Below are 18407 nucleotides of genomic sequence, written 5' to 3'. Positions count from 1 at the left end.
GATTATTGCGTCGAGCATGGCCAATACGGTTAAATTCCCGCCGCCGGCGATCACCGTGCCGCCGGCCCACGACGACCCACGGCTGCCCTTCACGGCTCTTCAGCCCGCGAGCCCGCTCGAGTCCCCCGCCGGCCCCAAGGCTTCCGATCAAGATCACATCGGCGCGTCGTACCTCCGGTCCGTGGAGCCAGCGCCGGACTACTACAACTGGGCGACGACGTCCGTGCCAGCTGCGGAACGGGACGAGCCGGTGTTGCCTCTCCAGCGCGCCGGACGGCTCGTCCAGTGGCCGCGGCTCGCCTCTCTCGCGGCGACATTCGGCTTCCAGTCCAAGTCCCGTACGTCTCACGGTCTGATCGAGTTGTCCGAGAGCGCTAGCCTGCATGACAGGCCCAGTTCTAAAATTTAGCGTATGATGTACTTTCTGAAATCTGAAATATACTATAGTATGTGCGTCCATTTAGTGTGGCTTTTTCTTATTTTTGTATCCAATTTGTCAAATTATGATCAATATTATGGAATAACAGTCCTGTCCCACCGTCTGATCGATTTGTCCGATAGCCTGACCAAGTGTATGATGTACTTTCTGAAATCTGAAATGTACTATATGCATCCATATCCATTTAGTGTTGCTTTTTTCTTCTTCTTATTTTCTATCCATTTTGTCAAATTATATGCGCTGGACATTGTAGATAGGGGACCCCTTGTCGGACTAAGCTCGACATTTATCGTCATTGGTATCCAGTTCCGCTTCGATAGAAACACCCTAAATCCTAGGGGTTGTTTGGTTCATGATAAAACTTGCCCTACCAAAAAAATTGGCCCATGTTATTTTTGTGTTTGTTTGGTTGGTTGGTAGCCAAAAATTTGGCTGCCAAAAGAATCTTTCCAACTTCTTCTCATCTTCTTCACAAAAATTTGCCAAATTTTTGGCCAACCATGGGTTGGCAAATCCTTAACCAATTTTTTGGCTAGCCAATAGTTGGAAAAATTGACAAGGCACAAATAGTCAACAAACCCCGACCTGCCAACTATGCTTGGCGAGTGGGCCCATTTGTCAAATTCAAGAAAAAAATGATAAATGAGGTACACAATAAAAAGAGAGTGAGCACTTAGGTATCCAATGTTCAAAAAAAATTGGTGCACTTTTGTAAAATTTACAGACACTTTTGTACACGGTGAAATTTACTCAAAATTCTTTTAAAAAGATCTTGATTGGGCCTGCTGCTGCTTATTTCAGAGAGATTAGGGGTGTGTTTAATTTTGAGCCAAAATTGGCCATGCCAAAATACTGGCAACCCATGATAATTTGGTTCGTGTTTTTTTTTTGTCAAAAATTTGGTTGCCAATGAATATTTAGTCGTCCCTCTCACATAATTTTGCAAAAACATTGATCTCAAGAATTATTGGCCAAAAAATTAACAAGCCAAAATTTGCACACATCTGGTAGGGCTACTTTGGGCGTGAACCAAACTTACCCTGGGTAATTAGGGCAGTTTTATTTTCCCTTATAAAAGCAGCCAGGAATTGTATTTTATCAAACGAGGGGTAACTTAGCAATGAACTGACCAAGATTTACTTAAGACGCTTGTACCAATTTCCTCCCTCCGCCCAACAAAATATAAAAATCATCATCCGAATCTTTAAATTTTGTAAACAAAGTTGGTGATGCATACATTCTAAGATAACATGTATATTTATGAATGGAGGTCGTATAGCTGTAGCTGAGCTCGAGAGATTCGGATGAACCAACTTACGGATGGCTCAAACACGAGACCACCCAACAAATTAACCTTTTAAAAAAAGAGGATAACTCCCGGCCACAAGCAAATTAACCTAAATCTGAATATCTGACTACCTTTCCCCCTGTTGGTTATGGTCGGTCCTCCCATCACAATATCATTATTCGGATATGTAAGGGCTATGCTCTAAAATCATAATGCAAATAAAATCATAATGCAAATGGATCTCAAACTGTTTCTTTCATTACCCAGTTTTGCATGCATTAGTTTGCTGTTGTAGTCGGGGTTGATCCTCATGGCACATAATGGATCTAGCGGAATTCCAGTCCACAAGCCCCATAGAATCCGTGGAGTCTCAAGATTGGAGTAAACGAGATTATGAGAATCCAACCACATACACAAGAATTACAGTTCTCTGCGTTTAAAACCTCTAGACATTGTGACTTATAAATTTTCTTTGAAACTATGGTAATTTTTTCTGAATTTTTTAATATTAAGATTCTATGTTTTAGAAACTATCGGTCAAAATTTTCAATTTGACATCAATTCGATCCCATCCTAAAATTACCCGACTAGCCCATTGTATACTTTCTCTTACTACACGGCTCCCTAATTTAGAGCATCTCCAACAGCATACCCATATTTGAAAAGAATACCCCAAAACTGTCAATATGGGTATTTTGACCCAAAATCTAGCTCCAGCAGCATACCCATAAAAGTTAGATACCCAAATTGTTTTGGGTAGCTACCCATATTTTAGCCCCCCAAAACGCACAAGGGGCGGGAAGCCCAACTGCCTCGTTCCAGCCACTTCTGCGCCCACCCCGAGCTCAACCCTCCGTCGCCAGCTCCGATTCCGGCGGCCGGACCGCGCCGCTGTTGGCCACCACGGTCCTCCCCGGCCCCGCTCACCTCCCGCCCCAACGAGCAGCAGCAGGTGCTCCCCGAGCTCCGCCTTCCGCCTTCCGCCCCGCCCCGACCTGCCTCGTCGCCGTGCTCGAAGAAGGGGACGGTTGGCACACGCTCCGCCCCGAAAAGGCTTCCCGCCGGCCGCCCCCCATGCTCCCCCCTCCGACCTCCACGAAGATGCCCGCCGCGGCGCCGCCGCTTCCGTTCTCCAGGAAGATGGCCGCCGCCGCTACCGTACTCCGCGCGCCCTGCACCGTCGTCTTCACCGCCCGCGTCCCGCACCCCACCGCCACCGTCCGCGCCCGCATCCTTGAATGCCACCTGCCCCAACATCCAGCGCCTCGCCACTGCTCCCCGCCCGACCTGCGCGGCCGCCCAGATTGAAGAAGCAGACGGCCGGCTAGGGCTCGCTGCGCCGCCGGCCTCTGCTGCTCTCCCGAGCTCTCCCCGACCATGCAGCGGCAAGGGGTGGCGGCTCCGGCCGTGCAGCGGTGGCGGCGCTGCGAATCCGGACCCAAAGATTTGAGTCCAATTTGGGGTCACAACGGGAATTGGATTTGGGGAAGATGAGCAGCTTGTGGCAAACAAAATAAAAGAACAAAAAAGGATATGGGTACTCAGTTTTGGGAATGCTGCAAAAGATGGGCAAGTTTGGACAAGTTTTGAGTACCCAAATTTTCTCTCTTTTCTACCCATAATGGTTTTGGGTATCCAAATTATGGGTATACTGTTGGAGATGCTCTTAATAAGCAAGTGACATTGTTGTGGCAGCAGTAGGTGCCTTGAATGGCGTCACGGTTGAATTCAATCAAACTTTTGCCAAAATTTAAATGGTTTTGCTTTTTCATGGACAGCCAAGGAATACTTATTCCTAAATCGACGCCTTGAGGGCCACCAAATTTAATCATAGACATTTAAGCAAAAAATCTTCATTAGGTGACTATAAAAGTTAACCTAATATTACAGAATTTTTCTCCGTGACTGGAGTACATCTCAAGGTGGGCATATTAACCAATAGCCAAAGAACCGGAGCGAAAGAACCTGGACCGAAGTTGAATAGACTGAAACCGAAACTTCGGTCCTATTCGGTTAGCAAAGTCAGATAACCGATTTATCCCGGTCAGGTCAGGTCCAGCCTTCGGTTAACAGAAACCAAAAACGAAACAAAAACATGGCCAAGCTGGGCGCCCGGCCCAACCCATTTCCAAACTCTGGCCAACGTTTGCTCACCCTTCTGTTTTTTTGATGGTACAGGCGCACAGTCCCCCCCCACGTAGCCGCTCGGGGCCTCGGGCATGCCTCCAGGCTCCGTTGCCGTAGCCGCCACCTCTGCTTGCCAGCCAGCACCGGTGGATCTCCTCCCTCTCTATTTCCTGGTGGCCGGCGCCATCTTCTCCCACACTCGTTCCTGGCGGCCGGCGCCCTCTTCGCCGTCTCTCTCCCTTCCCCGGCGGCGCTCAATCTCCTCCCTCTCTCTATTTCCCAGCAGCCGGCGCCATCTCCTGCGCTTCGATTTCTTGGCGAGCGATCAATATCGGTCGGTTCGGTTTGAAGAATGGAGACCGAGACCGAACCGGATCTCTCGGTTTGGTATTTCACAGAAAACCGATCGGTTAGCAATCCTGAAAAACCGGTTTCCCGAATTTCCTAATTACCCGAAGAACCGAACGCGGTTCGGTTACATCTACCACCTGTCTCGCACGCGGGGCGCATTGTGCCGAGGCTGAAGGTTCTAGTCCCGCCCGACCCCGCCGCCGCGGGGCCGCCCTGTCTCCGGCCGGTTATTGTGCGCTACGCGGCTACCTTCAATCGCGATGAGGAGCTCTCGGTACCGCGTGCCGCCGCCTCCACTCTGATACCCGTACCGCGTGCCAACGCCTACGTTCCCCTCCAAGCGCACCTTCACTCCCATAACTTCTGGCTTCGACTGCGCCTGCTGCAAGCTTACCATGTCGTCGTCGCTGGCGTCCTCCTCGTACCGCCGTAGGATCCTCGACTCCAAAGCCACGGCCTCCCACGCGCTCTACACCTCTCGGCTCCCCGCCCGCTCCCGGCAGCCTGCCCACACCAGGATCGGCGCTACCACTACTACCAGAGGTAAAATCTCAGCACGGAATCCCGTTTGTTACGGTATCAGTAGATGCAATCGGCAACCCTGCGTTCAATTCAGAACTGTACCTGCATTAACGGCTTTTGCCATTGTGTATCGTGTCCAGTTACTCGAATGCATTGAAGCTGTTTGTAGATATTCCTGTTAGCAGAGTTCGTGTGCTTATTGTTTCCTCTACAGTGGTCCGTTGTGCTAAGACATGGGGGAGTTGGAGTCTTTATGATGTTGTAGATGTAGTGCATAAATGGGCTCATACATGCTATCCTGTTTTCATTGTTTCGCCCAGTAACTAGTTAACATGTGTGCGTCAAAGCATGTACAGTGTACTGATTGAAATCACGCGGAATCTAGGGCCAAGGTACCTTTATCTTAAATGATAATGTGTGGATTGGTTGTTCTAGAAGAACTTGTCCTGTTATTACAATTACTTCTTGCTATCATAATTCATCCCGGTTGATTTCTGGCAAATTGTACAAATTGCATATAACTGGAAAATTTGGAAGTAGGAGCATGTAATGCTCAGAATTTAGACGAATTTCCATCCTCATTTTTGTCTATTAGATTACTATGTTTGAGTGCAAGATGTGTCTGTATTATACTTAATTAATGCACATTAAGTTGCTTCTGATAATGTCTACGGAGTATTGCTCTGTTACAAGATATTCATCAGTTACTTAATGTCCTGCTTAAGTTAGTTACTGCATGACTTCATTTGAGTCGATAACTTGGTTCAGGAGTCCAGTATCATGATCCTTGTGCTTATTGTTAGCAACATGTGCATAGGAAGTGGTAATGGAAAAATAATTATTTGTTATGCACAGCAACGACATAAGAATTTTTTTCGATAGAAGGCTTTTGGCCCAGCTTTATTAGAAAGCCAACAAGTTGTTCAGCTGGGGATACCAGCGATACAAGAAAAACACCACCAACACAGTGCCAACAACTAATACGAGATGAGTACTACAGGTCCATTTCCACAAGAAACAACAAGACATAAGAAATTTTACGTGTTGGCAAAATTAACTTCCAGTCCTAGCCATTGTCACCCTGCAGCTTTCCTATGTTCCACCGTACTGGTTTGATTTCCGGTCAACATTTAGCAATATGAGCTACATTGCATAAGAGATACCTGCCCCTACAGCTTTCCAGTGTCTCAATACATATTTGTTGGCTTCAGCTAATTCTTTGCATTTATAACTTGTTTCACTTTTAATTGGCTGCTTCTCATGTGCAATGCCAGTGGTATTTGACATAAGCCTGCTATTTAGCCTCTTTCGATGTTGCATCAATTTCCTGCTCTATTGATGGTTATCTCTTTCAGCCCATGGAGTTGAGAGTAGCATCATCAGTGTCCTAACTATGCATCGTTGGGAGACCTTGAATCACATGGCATACAAATTTGGAAAGCTTGACAAGGGTCATGGAAAGCTGGCCCTTAAGATACTGAGTTCTATTGTGCAAAGATCAGGTTTGGAGCGAATTACTCATATTTACTGCATGGCTGCTCAGATTCTCACCCAAGCTAAAATGCACTCACAAGCAATGTCACTGTTGAAGCATCTTGCTATGACAGGCTTCTCTTGCAGTGCTGTATTTAGCTCCCTCTTGTGCACCATCTCGCGTTGTGATTCCAATCCTTTAGTTTTTGACCTTCTCGTCAATGCATATGTCAAGGAAAAAAGAGTTGTTGATGCAAGTATGGCAATTTTATTTATGGATAACTGTGGATTTAAGGCTTCAGCTCATGCTTGCAATGCCGTCCTTAATGCTCTTGTGGAAATTGGGGAATCAAAACATGTTTGGTTCTTCTTAAAAGAAGGTTTGGTCCGGAAGTTCCCTTTGGATGTCACCACTTGCAATATTGTGCTGAATTCAATGTGCATTGAGGGCAACCTTAAAGGGGCTAAACATATGATACATAAAATGAAGAGTTGTTCCTTACCAAATGTCATTACTTATAATACAATACTTCATTGGTATGTTAAGAAGGGAAGGTTCAAGGCTGCCATGTGTGTCCTAGAAGATATGGAGAAGAATGGTGTAGAGGCAGATGTATACACTTATAACATCATGATAGATAAGTTATGTAAAATGAAGAGGAGTACACATGCTTACCTTTTGCTCAAAAGAATGAGGGGAGATAACTTAGCACCTGATGAATGTACGTATAATACTTTGATCAAAGGATTCTTTGACGAAAGTAAGATGATGCTTGCTATCCACATCTTCAATGAAATGCTAAGACAGGGCTTGAAACCAAGTCTAGCTACTTACACTACCTTGATTGATGGGTACTGCCGAAATGGCACAATTGATGAAGCCTTAAGAGTTCTATATGAAATGCAAGTTGCTGGTGTGAAACCAAGTGAAGTAACTTATAGCGCAATGCTGAATGGTTATTGCAAAGCTTCCATGCCGGGACATGCACTGAATCTTATTGAAGTTCTGAAATCAAGAGGCACAGCAATTAATAGGACTATGTATACTATCCTGATTGATGGTTTCTGTCAGCTAGGAGAGGTTTCTAAGGCCAAAGAAATTTTCAAGAGCACACTTGCGGATGGGATTAGTCCAGATGTTGTTACTTATTCAGCATTGATCAATGGCATGTGCAAGATGGGTAAGCTAGAAGAAACAAGAGAGATTTTGTCAAGGATGCAAAAAACAGGAGTTTTGCCCAATGAGGTGCTTTATACAACACTGGTTTGTTATTGTTGTAAGGCTGGATATGTGAGGGAAGCAATGAAGTATTTTGTGGATATCTATCGGAGGGGCCTAGCTGCCAATTCATTCATCCATAATGCATTGTTATGTGCATTGTATAGAGAAGGAATGGTTACGCAGGCTGAGCAGTTCAAAGAATACATGTCTAAGATGAAGATAACGTTTGATGTTGCCTCTCTAAACTGTATAATAGATTCGTACTGTAGCAGAGGTAGCGTACATGAAGCATTTTCAGTTTATGATAATATGGAAAAATATGGTTGTTCTCCAGATGTTTACACATATAGGAATTTGCTTAGAGGATTATGCAAGGGAGGTCACTTGGTACAAGCAAAGGAGTTCATGTCCTGCATTGTTCACATACCTTCTGCCATTGATCAGAAAACCTTAAATGCATTACTTCTAGGGATTTGCAACCATGGATCTCTAGATGAAGCTCTGGATTTATGTGAGAAAATGGTCACGATTAACTTTATACCTGACATACATACTTACACTATTCTTCTTAGTGGTTTTTGCAGAAAAGGTAAAATTGTTCCTGCAGTCATCTTGTTGCAGATGATGTTGGAGAAAGGGTTGGTCCCTGATATTGTTACATATACTTGTTTGTTGAAAGGTTTGATCAAGGAAGGCCAAGTTAAGGCTGCTTCTTACCTGTTCCAGGAGATCATATGCAAGGAAGGCATGTATGCAGATTGTATTGCCTACAACTCAATGATGAATGGGTACCTAAAGGCAGGAAAATTACATAAAGTAGAGATGACAATTTATGATATGAATCAGAACAAGGTTTATCCAAACCCAGCTAGTTATAACATTCTTATGCATGGGCACATCAAGAAGGGACATTTGTCAAGATCTATTTACCTCTACAAAGATATGGTGAGGAAAGGGATTAAGCCAACCAATGTGACATATCGTTTACTTATCCTTGGACTTTCCAAACATGGTATGATTGAAATCGCGGTTAAGTTCTTGGACAAGATGGTCTTAGAAGGCATTTATCCTGATAGGTTGTCTTTTGATGTACTCATAAATGCATTTAGTGAGAAATCTAGGATGTCTGATGCTTTACAGCTTTTCAATTGTATGAAGTGGTTGTATATGTCACCTAGCAGTAAAACATACAGTGCCATGATAAATGGATTAATCAGGAAAAATTGGTTGCAGCACAGTTGTGATGTTTTACGTGACATGGTTGAAAGTGGCCTTGAACCAAAGCATACACACTATATTGCTTTAATCAATGCGAAGTGCAGGTTTGGAGACATTAATGGAGCATTCAGGCTTAAAGAGGAAATGACAGCTCTTGGTATTGTGCCAGCTGAAGTTGCTGACAGCTCAATTGTTAGAGGCCTTAGTAAATGCGGAAAGGTTGAAGAGGGTATCATAGTTTTCTGTAGCATAATACGGGCAGGAATGGTGCCAACCATTGCTACTTTCACTACCCTAATGCATGGTCTCTGCAAGGAAGCCAAGATTTCTGATGCTCTGCACCTGAAAAGCTTGATGGAGTCTTGTGGGTTGAAGATTGATGTTGTCACTTATAATGTTCTAATCACAGGTTTATGCAAAATTCAATGTGTTTCAGATGCTTTAGAACTTTATGAAGAGATGAAATCTAAGGGACTCCGGCCGAACGTTACGACATATACTACACTTACTGAAGCTATCTATGGAACAGGCAGAACGCTGGAGGGAGAGAAACTACTAAATGATATAGAGGATAGGGGCCTTGTTCCCTCATATACGGATCAATGTCCTGAATGGAGGATGGAGAATGCAATGGACAGGTTAAACATGATAAGAAATTGTAGAAAAGGGACAGCATTTAACAATGACTTCAAAGTATTGCATGCAGATCATAAATCCATCCATAAAGCTGCTGCAGACTGAAATCCACTTTGAATTAACTTATCACAGCAATGGAAGTGATGCTTTATTTGGCAATATGTTGGTACAAAACTATGGCTATTTTCTGGCTTATGAGTCTGAAATTGATTTCATGGTGCTGATCATTGAGGATTACTATTTAGATATGGCAAACATCCTGTGCCTCCTACAACTAATCAGGTGCTTTATTATGATTTTCCCGTGTTCCTTTTCTCATGATATTGTTTCTTCACTTTATCATCCATTTGTATTTACTGTAAAAGGTTTAAAAATAGAAGGGGGGTATACAAGGAAAATAGAGAGGAGAGGCTATACAAGCGTGTCAAGCCAGACACAAATGAGAGCAGCAAGCTCCTTTAATCTGAAAGAAAGAAGGTGGAGGTCCATGAAGATGAAGGGCCAGGCAAATACAAGGTTTAGATTGTCAAAAATCTTGGCGTTTCTGTGCTCCCAAATGCACCAGGCTGCTGTAATGAAGATTTCCCATCAAGAATGGTTTTGAGAAGGCAGCTTTCGCAGATACAATGCCCTAAACTGGCGTTGATGGATTGGCCAATGAGACTCCAAAATTGGACACTTTATGGTTCGTTATTTGCTTCTTCTCTATTATAATGAATTGCAATTCATAGGATGCTCATTATTACTGTAGAACTACTGATAACCAGTGATTCTTCTTAGTATTCTGCTAAAACGTTCTCATCCAGTATTCACTGGCAGGGAGTCTCACATTTTGTCACAAGGAACTTCTCACTATGCCTGCCTCACAAGGAGAAGATCTGAACTGGGATGCTAGGATATCTATGACTACCTCTCATACACCCTCTGCCAGCGAAATCGGTCTACGTGTTGGCTCTTTTTTTTATCCCTGAAGTTGGCTCAGCAAGAACGATTGTCATTGTGCCAGTTATTCATGTCAAATTAAGCTGATGCAAATGCACCGGTATGTAATTAGTGCATAGAATTATTTATTTTGGTACAATTGTATGCTAAACTTTCATTGATTATATATGTTCACAGCATGTATGAAACTAACAAGTGCGATTGAAGATTTCATGAATACTGCTAAAACAAAGTTTCCACAACAGAAGGTAGTCACTAGGCTAGGCATGGGGCAAGAACATTCAACTGAAGATAAATACTAATCCTTGCAGATTTGACAAAAGTCTTATAAGCTGATGTAACTTTTTATAAATAACGGAATGGCTCTAAAGAAGAAAACATCAGGTTTGGTTTAACTGACATACTGAAGCATGGACTTCAAGGAATTAATCTGCTTCCAGGATCATTAAGTATATATCAGTTATCAGTATATGATGGACTGATTATACAACATGCGATGGCTTTCACTCATAAGGTGACCAGTAACTCAGAAAAAGTTACCAGTAAGTTAACAGGAAGAAATGAAACATATTTGTCTTATAAGCTGGAATGGTAGTATGCTGCATTTTTAGGATTTAAAGTAAAAACAAGAACACAACTTCTATAGTTTCCTGCTACTTGCAGTAAATTTGATGATTAACTTGTCTGCAGGAAGTTTATAATATCGATTTAAGCATCATTTAACAATTTCATTCATGAAATTATGGAATTTTGTAATATTATCTGAATCCATGTTCAAGTTCAACTAGGCGTGGCCAAGTAGCCTCTATACTGGACTAGAAAGCAGCCAGCGCTAACCACGGTAGCAATCAAGCACCGATAAGTTAAAAAGAATTGCTGGCAAGCATGTAACTGGTACAAGATGTAATTGATCATACACTTAATTGAAACAAGCAGATAAGCAACCCATGGCAATGATGATCACCAAACATGCAAATTATGAAGTTCTTAAGGAACAGACATCTCCCTCCATTTCACAAAGGTTGGCGTATTTTGTTTCGTTAATACAAGGCTTTGACCAATGATAACTCTATTAATATGTGTTTTTACGTACATGGAATTTATATCAATAGATTCGTATTTAAAAATTCTTTCTAATAATCATGATTTTGTATGATATATGTTACATATTAATAGTGTAATTCTTGGTCAAAGTGTCTTAACGAAACAAAATACGCCAACCTTTGTGAAATGGAGGGAAACTATGTTATGTTCTGATTCCAAATTTCAAAGATAACAACAGTTTCAAAGATTTAACCATCAGAACATAGCATAGGTTCGGCTTCCAGGATACACATATTTTATTGGATCATTGGAAGCCGAACCTAGTTTCTTAAGGATACACCTTGGTCAAATGGAGGGAAACTATGTTATGTTATCTTTGATCAAGGTGTATCTTTAAGAAACTAGGTTCGGCTTCCAATGATCCAATAAAATATGTGCATCCTGGAAGCCGAACCTATGTTATGTTCTGATGGTTAAATCTTTGAAACTGTTGTTCACTTGTTTGCAGAGATGGAACGAATGTGCTTTGTTGAAGTCAAGAAGTTGGCTCCCTAGCTGTATTTGAAGCAACAAGGGAGATACAAAATTGATGGTCAAGCTAACCTCTTTGGTGTAAGTTTTTCTGCTTTTTCCCCTTTCTTGATGAGTTTTAATTTATTTTGTTTTGTTGATGTCCTAAATCATTAAGAACCTATTTGAGTTTATTGTTTCTACTCCCTCCGATCCATAAAAAGTGTCGCCCATTTTGTACCTAAGTACAAAGTTTGTACTAAGTGGGCGACACTTTTTATGGATTGGAGGGAGTACAATTTATATATTCGTTTTAGACAGACCTGCTATGTAATTGATAACCTACTAACAATAATACACTTTCAGGACATTTTGTAGTGATTAATGTCATGACAATAAATTATATGAGGTGGTAGTTGATATATATCTTGGACCTAGTACACATACATCATAAACAGATAAATTAGTTATATCTCTATTTGTTTCTTAAACGTAGAAAGTATGGCCCTGGGTACATGTATCTTCTTTATAATATAAATGTGGTATGTTGTTTGACACGAAAAATACTTTTAGGAATAAAATATTTCTCTCGCGCGCCAGAGGAAATAAAGGTATGCGGGCGTGCTAGTGTACTAAGTACACAAATAAATAGGGAAGCTGGTATTTTATTAATCTCAACTTGGAGAAACAAAATTACATGATCTCTTCACATAAGCACCCCGTGGCCTGCTAGTGCAGCCAATATGACATGGGCGGCTGTGTGTTCTTGGTTCACGGGGCCTCGGAAGGCTCCCGATTAATTACGTATGCGGGTCGAGTTCACGGACCACCTCCGATTAAGCTGCTGCAATGGTCGTCGTCTTCAAGTCTTGTCTTCTTCATGCGTTGTGTAGACGATGGTGGATGATGATGAAATGGAAGGGGTGGATCGGTACGCGCCCATTTCCCTCCGGCTTGTTGTTATCTGATGATGAAGATGTCTGGCCTTGTCAGCTCAGACAGATGGGCGGCCTTCGCCTCATCGGTGCCCGGCAATGTGGAGTGTTCTGCTTCATCGGAAAAGACTTGTCGTTGGGGATAGCTTCGCCTCGTCGGTACTTGCCGATGTCGAGGATGAGTGCGCCGCCCTGCTCCTCCGTGGTCGCGAACACCGCCCCCACCACGGGGCTGACCTCCAGCAGCACCAGGTTCTGGCGCACCTGCCTCACGGCCGCCGCCTGCCTGCGTGCGCCCTGCTCGAGGGCGATCACACCGCCCCTCCTGGGCCGCACCTCAGGCCAGCGCCGCCTCCGCCATCGCCAGTGAGGTCGCGGCCAAACGTGGCTCTGATACCATGTTGTACCTCGATCTATTGCAGCGTATAGCAGTTGCGGCTGGGGCAGGGAGAAGATGGCTCTTCAGTCTTCTACACATGTGATGGGCCGAAAGGGCTGGGCCCGGAGTCACTTACCGGTTCAACACTTTCCTTGAGGGTCATATCCTAGAGGCACCAAACCTCCGGACATTTACATTCCTTGATCTCGGTACAGTTACTAAGAACTTCAGGCTGGATAGTGTCCTTGAGGTGTAGCTAGGGGGCTCTCACCTTGTAAAAGGTGTGCTTCACACACACAACTCTGTCTAGATGTGCTTCACGCACACACACACATGGCTTCTTACTAGTAGGAAGTTTTATTAGATATTTCAAGTGATACAAACATCGCTTTCTTACAAAGGGGATACAGTATATAGTCTTTCTAGGTCGGTTACTGTTCACTGACCCGTAGGTCGGTTCTGTACTCCAGCCTGTAACAACTAGAAACTATTACAAAGCTGCTCCTTGAGCTATTCAAAACTGACTTGAACGCTACTACTCTTACTTCTAGTAAGACTCCTACATACCCTGGATACTTCATGACTAAGCTATATAGCTCCATGTAACAGCCAGCTGTATTCTCTTAGATATCACAACTGTGGTATGACGACAAGATTACTCCTAACATGGGGAGGGGGGATTTGGGTTATGGTCCATACAGCTACACAACAATCAAGGGTACACAAAGGGTGGGGTGGATGAGAATACGATGAACCCGGCCAAGAGTGTCACCGGCATGGTTGTTGCTGTCAAGAAGCTCAACTTGGAGAGCATGTAGGGATATGAGGAATGGCGGGTAAAGTCTGGTCATTTTGTTTAAATAAATGATTAATTTTTTGGATGCCAAGTTGATGAGTACAGGGATGTAAACGGCGCCAGTTAGAGCCCGTTTGAGCCCATTTAGCCATGTCCCACAGCAGCTTTTGACAGCAAAACAGAAAAATCTGCAACTAAAGACTCTGCGGGCGGTTGGATAACTGGGCCTGGCAGCGCCATTTACCACGCCGTTTACATCCCTGGATGAGTATGAACGTAAAAATCTTGCCAAGCTATGGGGGTTTGACTTAGTTTATTTGTTCTTAGACTCTTGGTGGTAACGGTGATGAAAAATGTGGAAGAACTGCTATGAGTTTATCACTGTGCTATTATCTGAGGATAGTATACTTTCTGTCCAAACACCATTAGTGGTCAGGTTTTAAAAAATCACAGCAACTTTGGAGGTTGCCTTGGGCATTGCATGCTTATAGACTTATGGTTCTTTATGCTTTCTCATGGCCTGGCTGTCAGTTTATTAAATCATAACATGACAGCATTATCTAGGTAGTGCCTTCTGACCAATGCTGACCAAAACCAATATTTTTGGTATGTTTTATGATAAGCTGTTCAGAATTACTGACCAGAAATATCCAAGAGTCCAGATGTTTATATCACAATGCAATTGCTTCTCTTTGTTTGGTCAGCTCTAGTATTTACAAAATATTACTATTGTGCTAACAGATTTGACTCAATGCTCTTATATTACTTTAGTCTAACAGTCGTCACTTCTAAAGGTTGCTGCAACCACCGTATCTAATGGACATCTTCTGACTCTCAACTTGCCGTCAGTGATAAACTTTCTGGGAAGACTTTCCCACTCAAACCTTGTTAAGCTATTGGGCTACTGCTGGGAGGACAAGGAGCTATTGCTTGTGTATGAGTTCATGGCCACAGGGAGCTTAGAAAACCATCTTTTGAGAAATGAGTTATTACTGCCGATAATTTGTTTCGTCCTTTTCTCATGACTTTACTCATGCTTGCTACATTTCTCTCTGCAATACTTGTGTAGTGTTGTAGAAAAATGACTGATATTTTAACTTATTGCATTTCTTTTTCAGGAGGATGTGCTCCGCTATCATGGGAGCTGAAGCTAAAGATAGCCACTGGTGCAGCTCAAGGACTTGCATTCTTGCATGCATCAGAGAAGCAAGCTATCTACCGCGACTTGTAGGCTTCCAATATTCTTCTCGATGCAGTAAGCTTTCTACTATACAATGTACCTTCCACCTGCTATCTGTTCATCAATGTCCGATGCTGACAGCATTCTTTGGTAGAACTATAATGCAAAGCTCTCTGATTTTGGGCTTGCTAAGCTTGGACCAACATGTAGTAACTCGCATATCATGACCAGGGTCATGGGTACTATGGATATGTAGGTCGGACAACGTAGACACTGGTATGTATCTTCACTACTTCGTCCCATATGAGTTTGAAGTTAAACAACTGATTATAGTACCTTCTCAAGTTGTTGCTAGCTCCATTCATACTTGCAAAATTCAGAGTTCGCAAGTTGCTATTTGTGGTTGCTTTCTTAGCTGTTGAGGATCGTTCTCATTACATGCTTTGAACCATGTTTAGGCATCTATATGTCAAGAGTGACGTCTACGGTTTCGGAGTAGTGATGTTGGAGACGCTGACTGGTCAGTGCGCGCTAGACCCCAACCGTCCAAGTGATCTGCGCAGCGACAGCTCCTGCTTCACTCGATGGCCTGCAACATAGTGCCTCATCTGAACACACCCGAAGGCCGAAGCCATCTCCTTCCGTAGATAGTCATCAAATCGTGCAAGTTGCGGTTTCGTACGGCGTGGCAAAGCGCGCCAGATCATCTAGTGCTATGAATATGTCCGTTGAATTTGCTGTTTTCAAAATAAAGCTTCTCTTTTTTATGCCCACGTACCTAATGCCGAAAAAGATTGCACTGTATGCGATATGCTTGGGATTGATGCACACAAGCGCCTGGGATGTTGGGCATCATGTGACGGCTGTTTTTGTTACTTTGCCGTCTTATTATAGGCGACGAACAATTCTTAAGCCAGCACTTTCCAAGGGCGGCGGGGGTTGTTTGGCCCGTGATTCGGTGGGAGATGTTGTTTCGCTCCGGCTGACTCGATCAATCGAGCTATGGATGCTTTACATGCTGATGAGGCGATGATCAGAGGATCATCTGTGCCAAGCATCTGGGTGTTGGAAGATTATTCTGCAGACGGACATTCAGATCCTACAAATACAAAGAGCAGTAACTTCGGCGCGCGAGCCATGATGCTGCTTCTCTGGGAATGATGTTTAGGGAAATCAAGTATTCCCTTACTCTTGGTTTTATTGTGTATCAAATTCTCTATTGTCCGCGTTATTGTATTAAACTAGCTCGTGTGTTGATGAGTGTGGGTGCGAGGCGTGAACCGGATTAATGGAATGTATGTGTTCCTATTTTTTTCAAAGCCGCTATGGATAACATTTTTAAAAAACCATATGGGTGAGTTTATGTACAGAGAAATTTGGCCCCAATTTTCAGCTCGTGGGGTTCGACGGCTAGCTAGCTACTCCCTCAATCGAAATGAAAAGTATAGGATATATTTGAGCATTGAGTGAACCAAGGAAAAAATTCTGCCGAGAAAGTTGCTGAAGAATATGAATTTTACTTCCGAGTAAATTTACTAGGCCAACTAAAATGCAGCATTCAGCAGACGATGTGAATTTGAGAGTCAAGGACGTGAGATGAAAACTTTAGTACCAATTTGTTCCTTGCAATTTTGGATTTGTCCGTCCAACAAAAGATGTCTTATTGATTAAATTTGAATGCATCTATACACTAAGTCATGTTTAGATATATCCAAATTTGACAAACTTAAGACATCTTTTGTTGGACAGAGGAAGTATTAGATTTTGTCCTTCTATTCTTTATGGAGAGAGTACAGTAATTTCTCTTTTTCGTCATACAAGGCAAAATTCTGATCAAGAACTACTATGTCAGGATGTGTTTTATATAACATGAAATTGAATCGCTAGATTGGTTATAAAATGTGCGGAATATTTACTAATAGTTGTGGTTTCATATGTTACAAGGCACACATCAATATACGTAGTGTTTTTTTTTATCAAGAAATAATATTCCTCCGTCCAATAAAAAATGTCTCAAGTTTGTTAAAATTTGAATGTATCTAGACATGACTTAGTGTATAGATGCATTCAAATTTAGTCAAAGTTGAGACATCCTTTGTTGAAAGAGTAGTACGCCTAGATGTTTTGTTGGTCTCCAATGAAGTCTAGTCTAGGCCACTTGGTCCGCTCAGCCACGGAGTCTAAAGTCTAATAACCGTGTAACATACTTACACATCCATCATAATGGTGTTGAATTGTTGATCTTTCCAGTCAAGACTTGCTGTGATCCATATTGTTGAGACCAACCCTATGGCATTCTATGGAAGAAAAACCGCTCGACTGCAAACCTGCCTCGCCACAAGATTACCTTGCACTTCTTCTATATATAACGGAGCAGCTAGGTCTCAATATGTATAGAAGTAACTTGCTTAGACAATTCAAGCAGATCTAAACACCATGCATGCAACACTTGCGCTGTGGAGGATACTAGTCCTGGTTGCGGTGCTTTGTGGGGCCGTGCTTCTCCTTGCCATGGAGATCGACGCCGTTGAAGGCAGGAGGATCCTCGGTGGCCGCGTGGGTGCGACGCCAGGCTCGCCGGTACCAGACGGCAGTTTCAACCACGGCTGACTTATGTTATATATATCAATATATGTACCTACCTCTGCCCTCATCTTCCGTATATATACATGCATAATACATCAATACCACGAGTTACAAAATACTCCACTCCGTACCATGTATTGAAATCATAAGTGTCAGAAGTGCGTTGTCACAAAATACTCCGTACAATGTATTGTTACACACGGTTTTGCTATTGAAAACTCATCTGATTTTTAGTTAGAATTCAGTCAACGTGCTTGTCCGTCGGATCTTGAATTACGATAGCATGTGGAGGATGAAAGTGTGGAGATGACTTTTAGATCTTAATCGAATGGCCGTGATACGTCAATTGAGATTTAAGACCATTTGCTTAAAAATCAGGCTATTGTGTAACAATATGCTCCATACCATGTATTGTTACAAAATATACTCCATACAAAATATTTCTTAAAATCAAATAGGGCTGAAAGGGTCACAGACCTTAAAAGCCCTCCGTACATGCAAGATATTTCGTTTCTTGTGTCGTCTGTCGTCTCATTCTGTAGACGTACATATCTATAAAGATGAAACCCACTAAATACAATAAATTTACCGAGCTGCTAAACATGCAGCCTGTCCGTTTTTCTCCATCTTCTAATTAACTGTTTTCCTACCTTCTCTTTTCCCTCCCCTCACGATCGCCCGTCGTGAGGCGTGCAATTCGCTTCTGGCTGGCTTCCCTCCTCCTACGTGGGCTCCTACGTGGGCTCGAACACCAAACAA

At 42.9% G+C, this 18407-nt stretch overlaps 2 protein-coding genes across 7 annotated transcripts; both read left to right on the top strand.

Moving 5' to 3' along the window:
- Nucleotides 1-16: 16 nt before the first annotated feature.
- LOC112269762 (proline-rich receptor-like protein kinase PERK14) lies at nucleotides 17-3035 on the top strand. Its single transcript, XM_024456828.1, has 2 exons — nucleotides 17-338; nucleotides 2488-3035. Exons 1-2 carry the CDS (start codon nucleotides 17-19, stop codon nucleotides 3033-3035), a joined length of 870 nt encoding a protein of 289 aa, XP_024312596.1.
- An 895-nt stretch (nucleotides 3036-3930) lies between these two features.
- LOC100843511 (pentatricopeptide repeat-containing protein At5g55840) lies at nucleotides 3931-16448 on the top strand. Of its 6 annotated transcripts, none has more exons than XM_014897628.2 (9): nucleotides 3931-4748; nucleotides 6083-8011; nucleotides 8102-9558; nucleotides 9642-9961; nucleotides 10096-10318; nucleotides 11771-11874; nucleotides 15001-15137; nucleotides 15217-15338; nucleotides 15521-16448. In XM_014897628.2, the coding sequence occupies exons 1-3, from the start codon at nucleotides 4601-4603 to the stop codon at nucleotides 9379-9381; spliced, it is 3357 nt and encodes a 1118-aa protein (XP_014753114.1). In that variant the 5' UTR covers nucleotides 3931-4600; the 3' UTR covers nucleotides 9382-9558; nucleotides 9642-9961; nucleotides 10096-10318; nucleotides 11771-11874; nucleotides 15001-15137; nucleotides 15217-15338; nucleotides 15521-16448. The 6 variants fall into 6 exon arrangements, with proteins under 6 accessions (XP_014753114.1, XP_024313747.1, XP_014753112.1 ...); XM_024457979.1 differs by adding an exon at nucleotides 14732-14816 and having other exon boundaries at nucleotides 3932-4748; nucleotides 6083-9558; XM_014897626.2 differs by adding an exon at nucleotides 14677-14816 and having other exon boundaries at nucleotides 3932-4748; nucleotides 6083-9558.
- Nucleotides 16449-18407: the final 1959 nt, after the last annotated feature.

This window comes from Brachypodium distachyon, chromosome 1 (assembly GCF_000005505.3).
Source record: "Brachypodium distachyon strain Bd21 chromosome 1, Brachypodium_distachyon_v3.0, whole genome shotgun sequence".
Taxonomy (NCBI): Eukaryota; Viridiplantae; Streptophyta; class Magnoliopsida; order Poales; family Poaceae; genus Brachypodium; species Brachypodium distachyon.
This window is presented reverse-complemented; position numbering and strand designations above follow the sequence as displayed.

What these genes read in the sequence shown, in the direction of transcription:
- LOC112269762 (XM_024456828.1), top strand. Translation starts at nt 17, where the DNA reads ATGGCCAATACGGTTAAATTCCCGCCGCCGGCGATCACCGTGCCGCCG. An exon ending in CGGCTTCCAGTCCAAGTCCC is followed by an intron (nt 339 to 2,487) that starts GTACGTCTCACG and finishes TGTTTTGGGTAG; the next exon opens with CTACCCATATTTTAGCCCCC.
- LOC100843511 (XM_014897627.2), top strand. Translation starts at nt 4,601, where the DNA reads ATGTCGTCGTCGCTGGCGTCCTCCTCGTACCGCCGTAGGATCCTCGAC. An exon ending in CGCTACCACTACTACCAGAG is followed by an intron (nt 4,749 to 6,082) that starts GTAAAATCTCAG and finishes TATCTCTTTCAG; the next exon opens with CCCATGGAGTTGAGAGTAGC.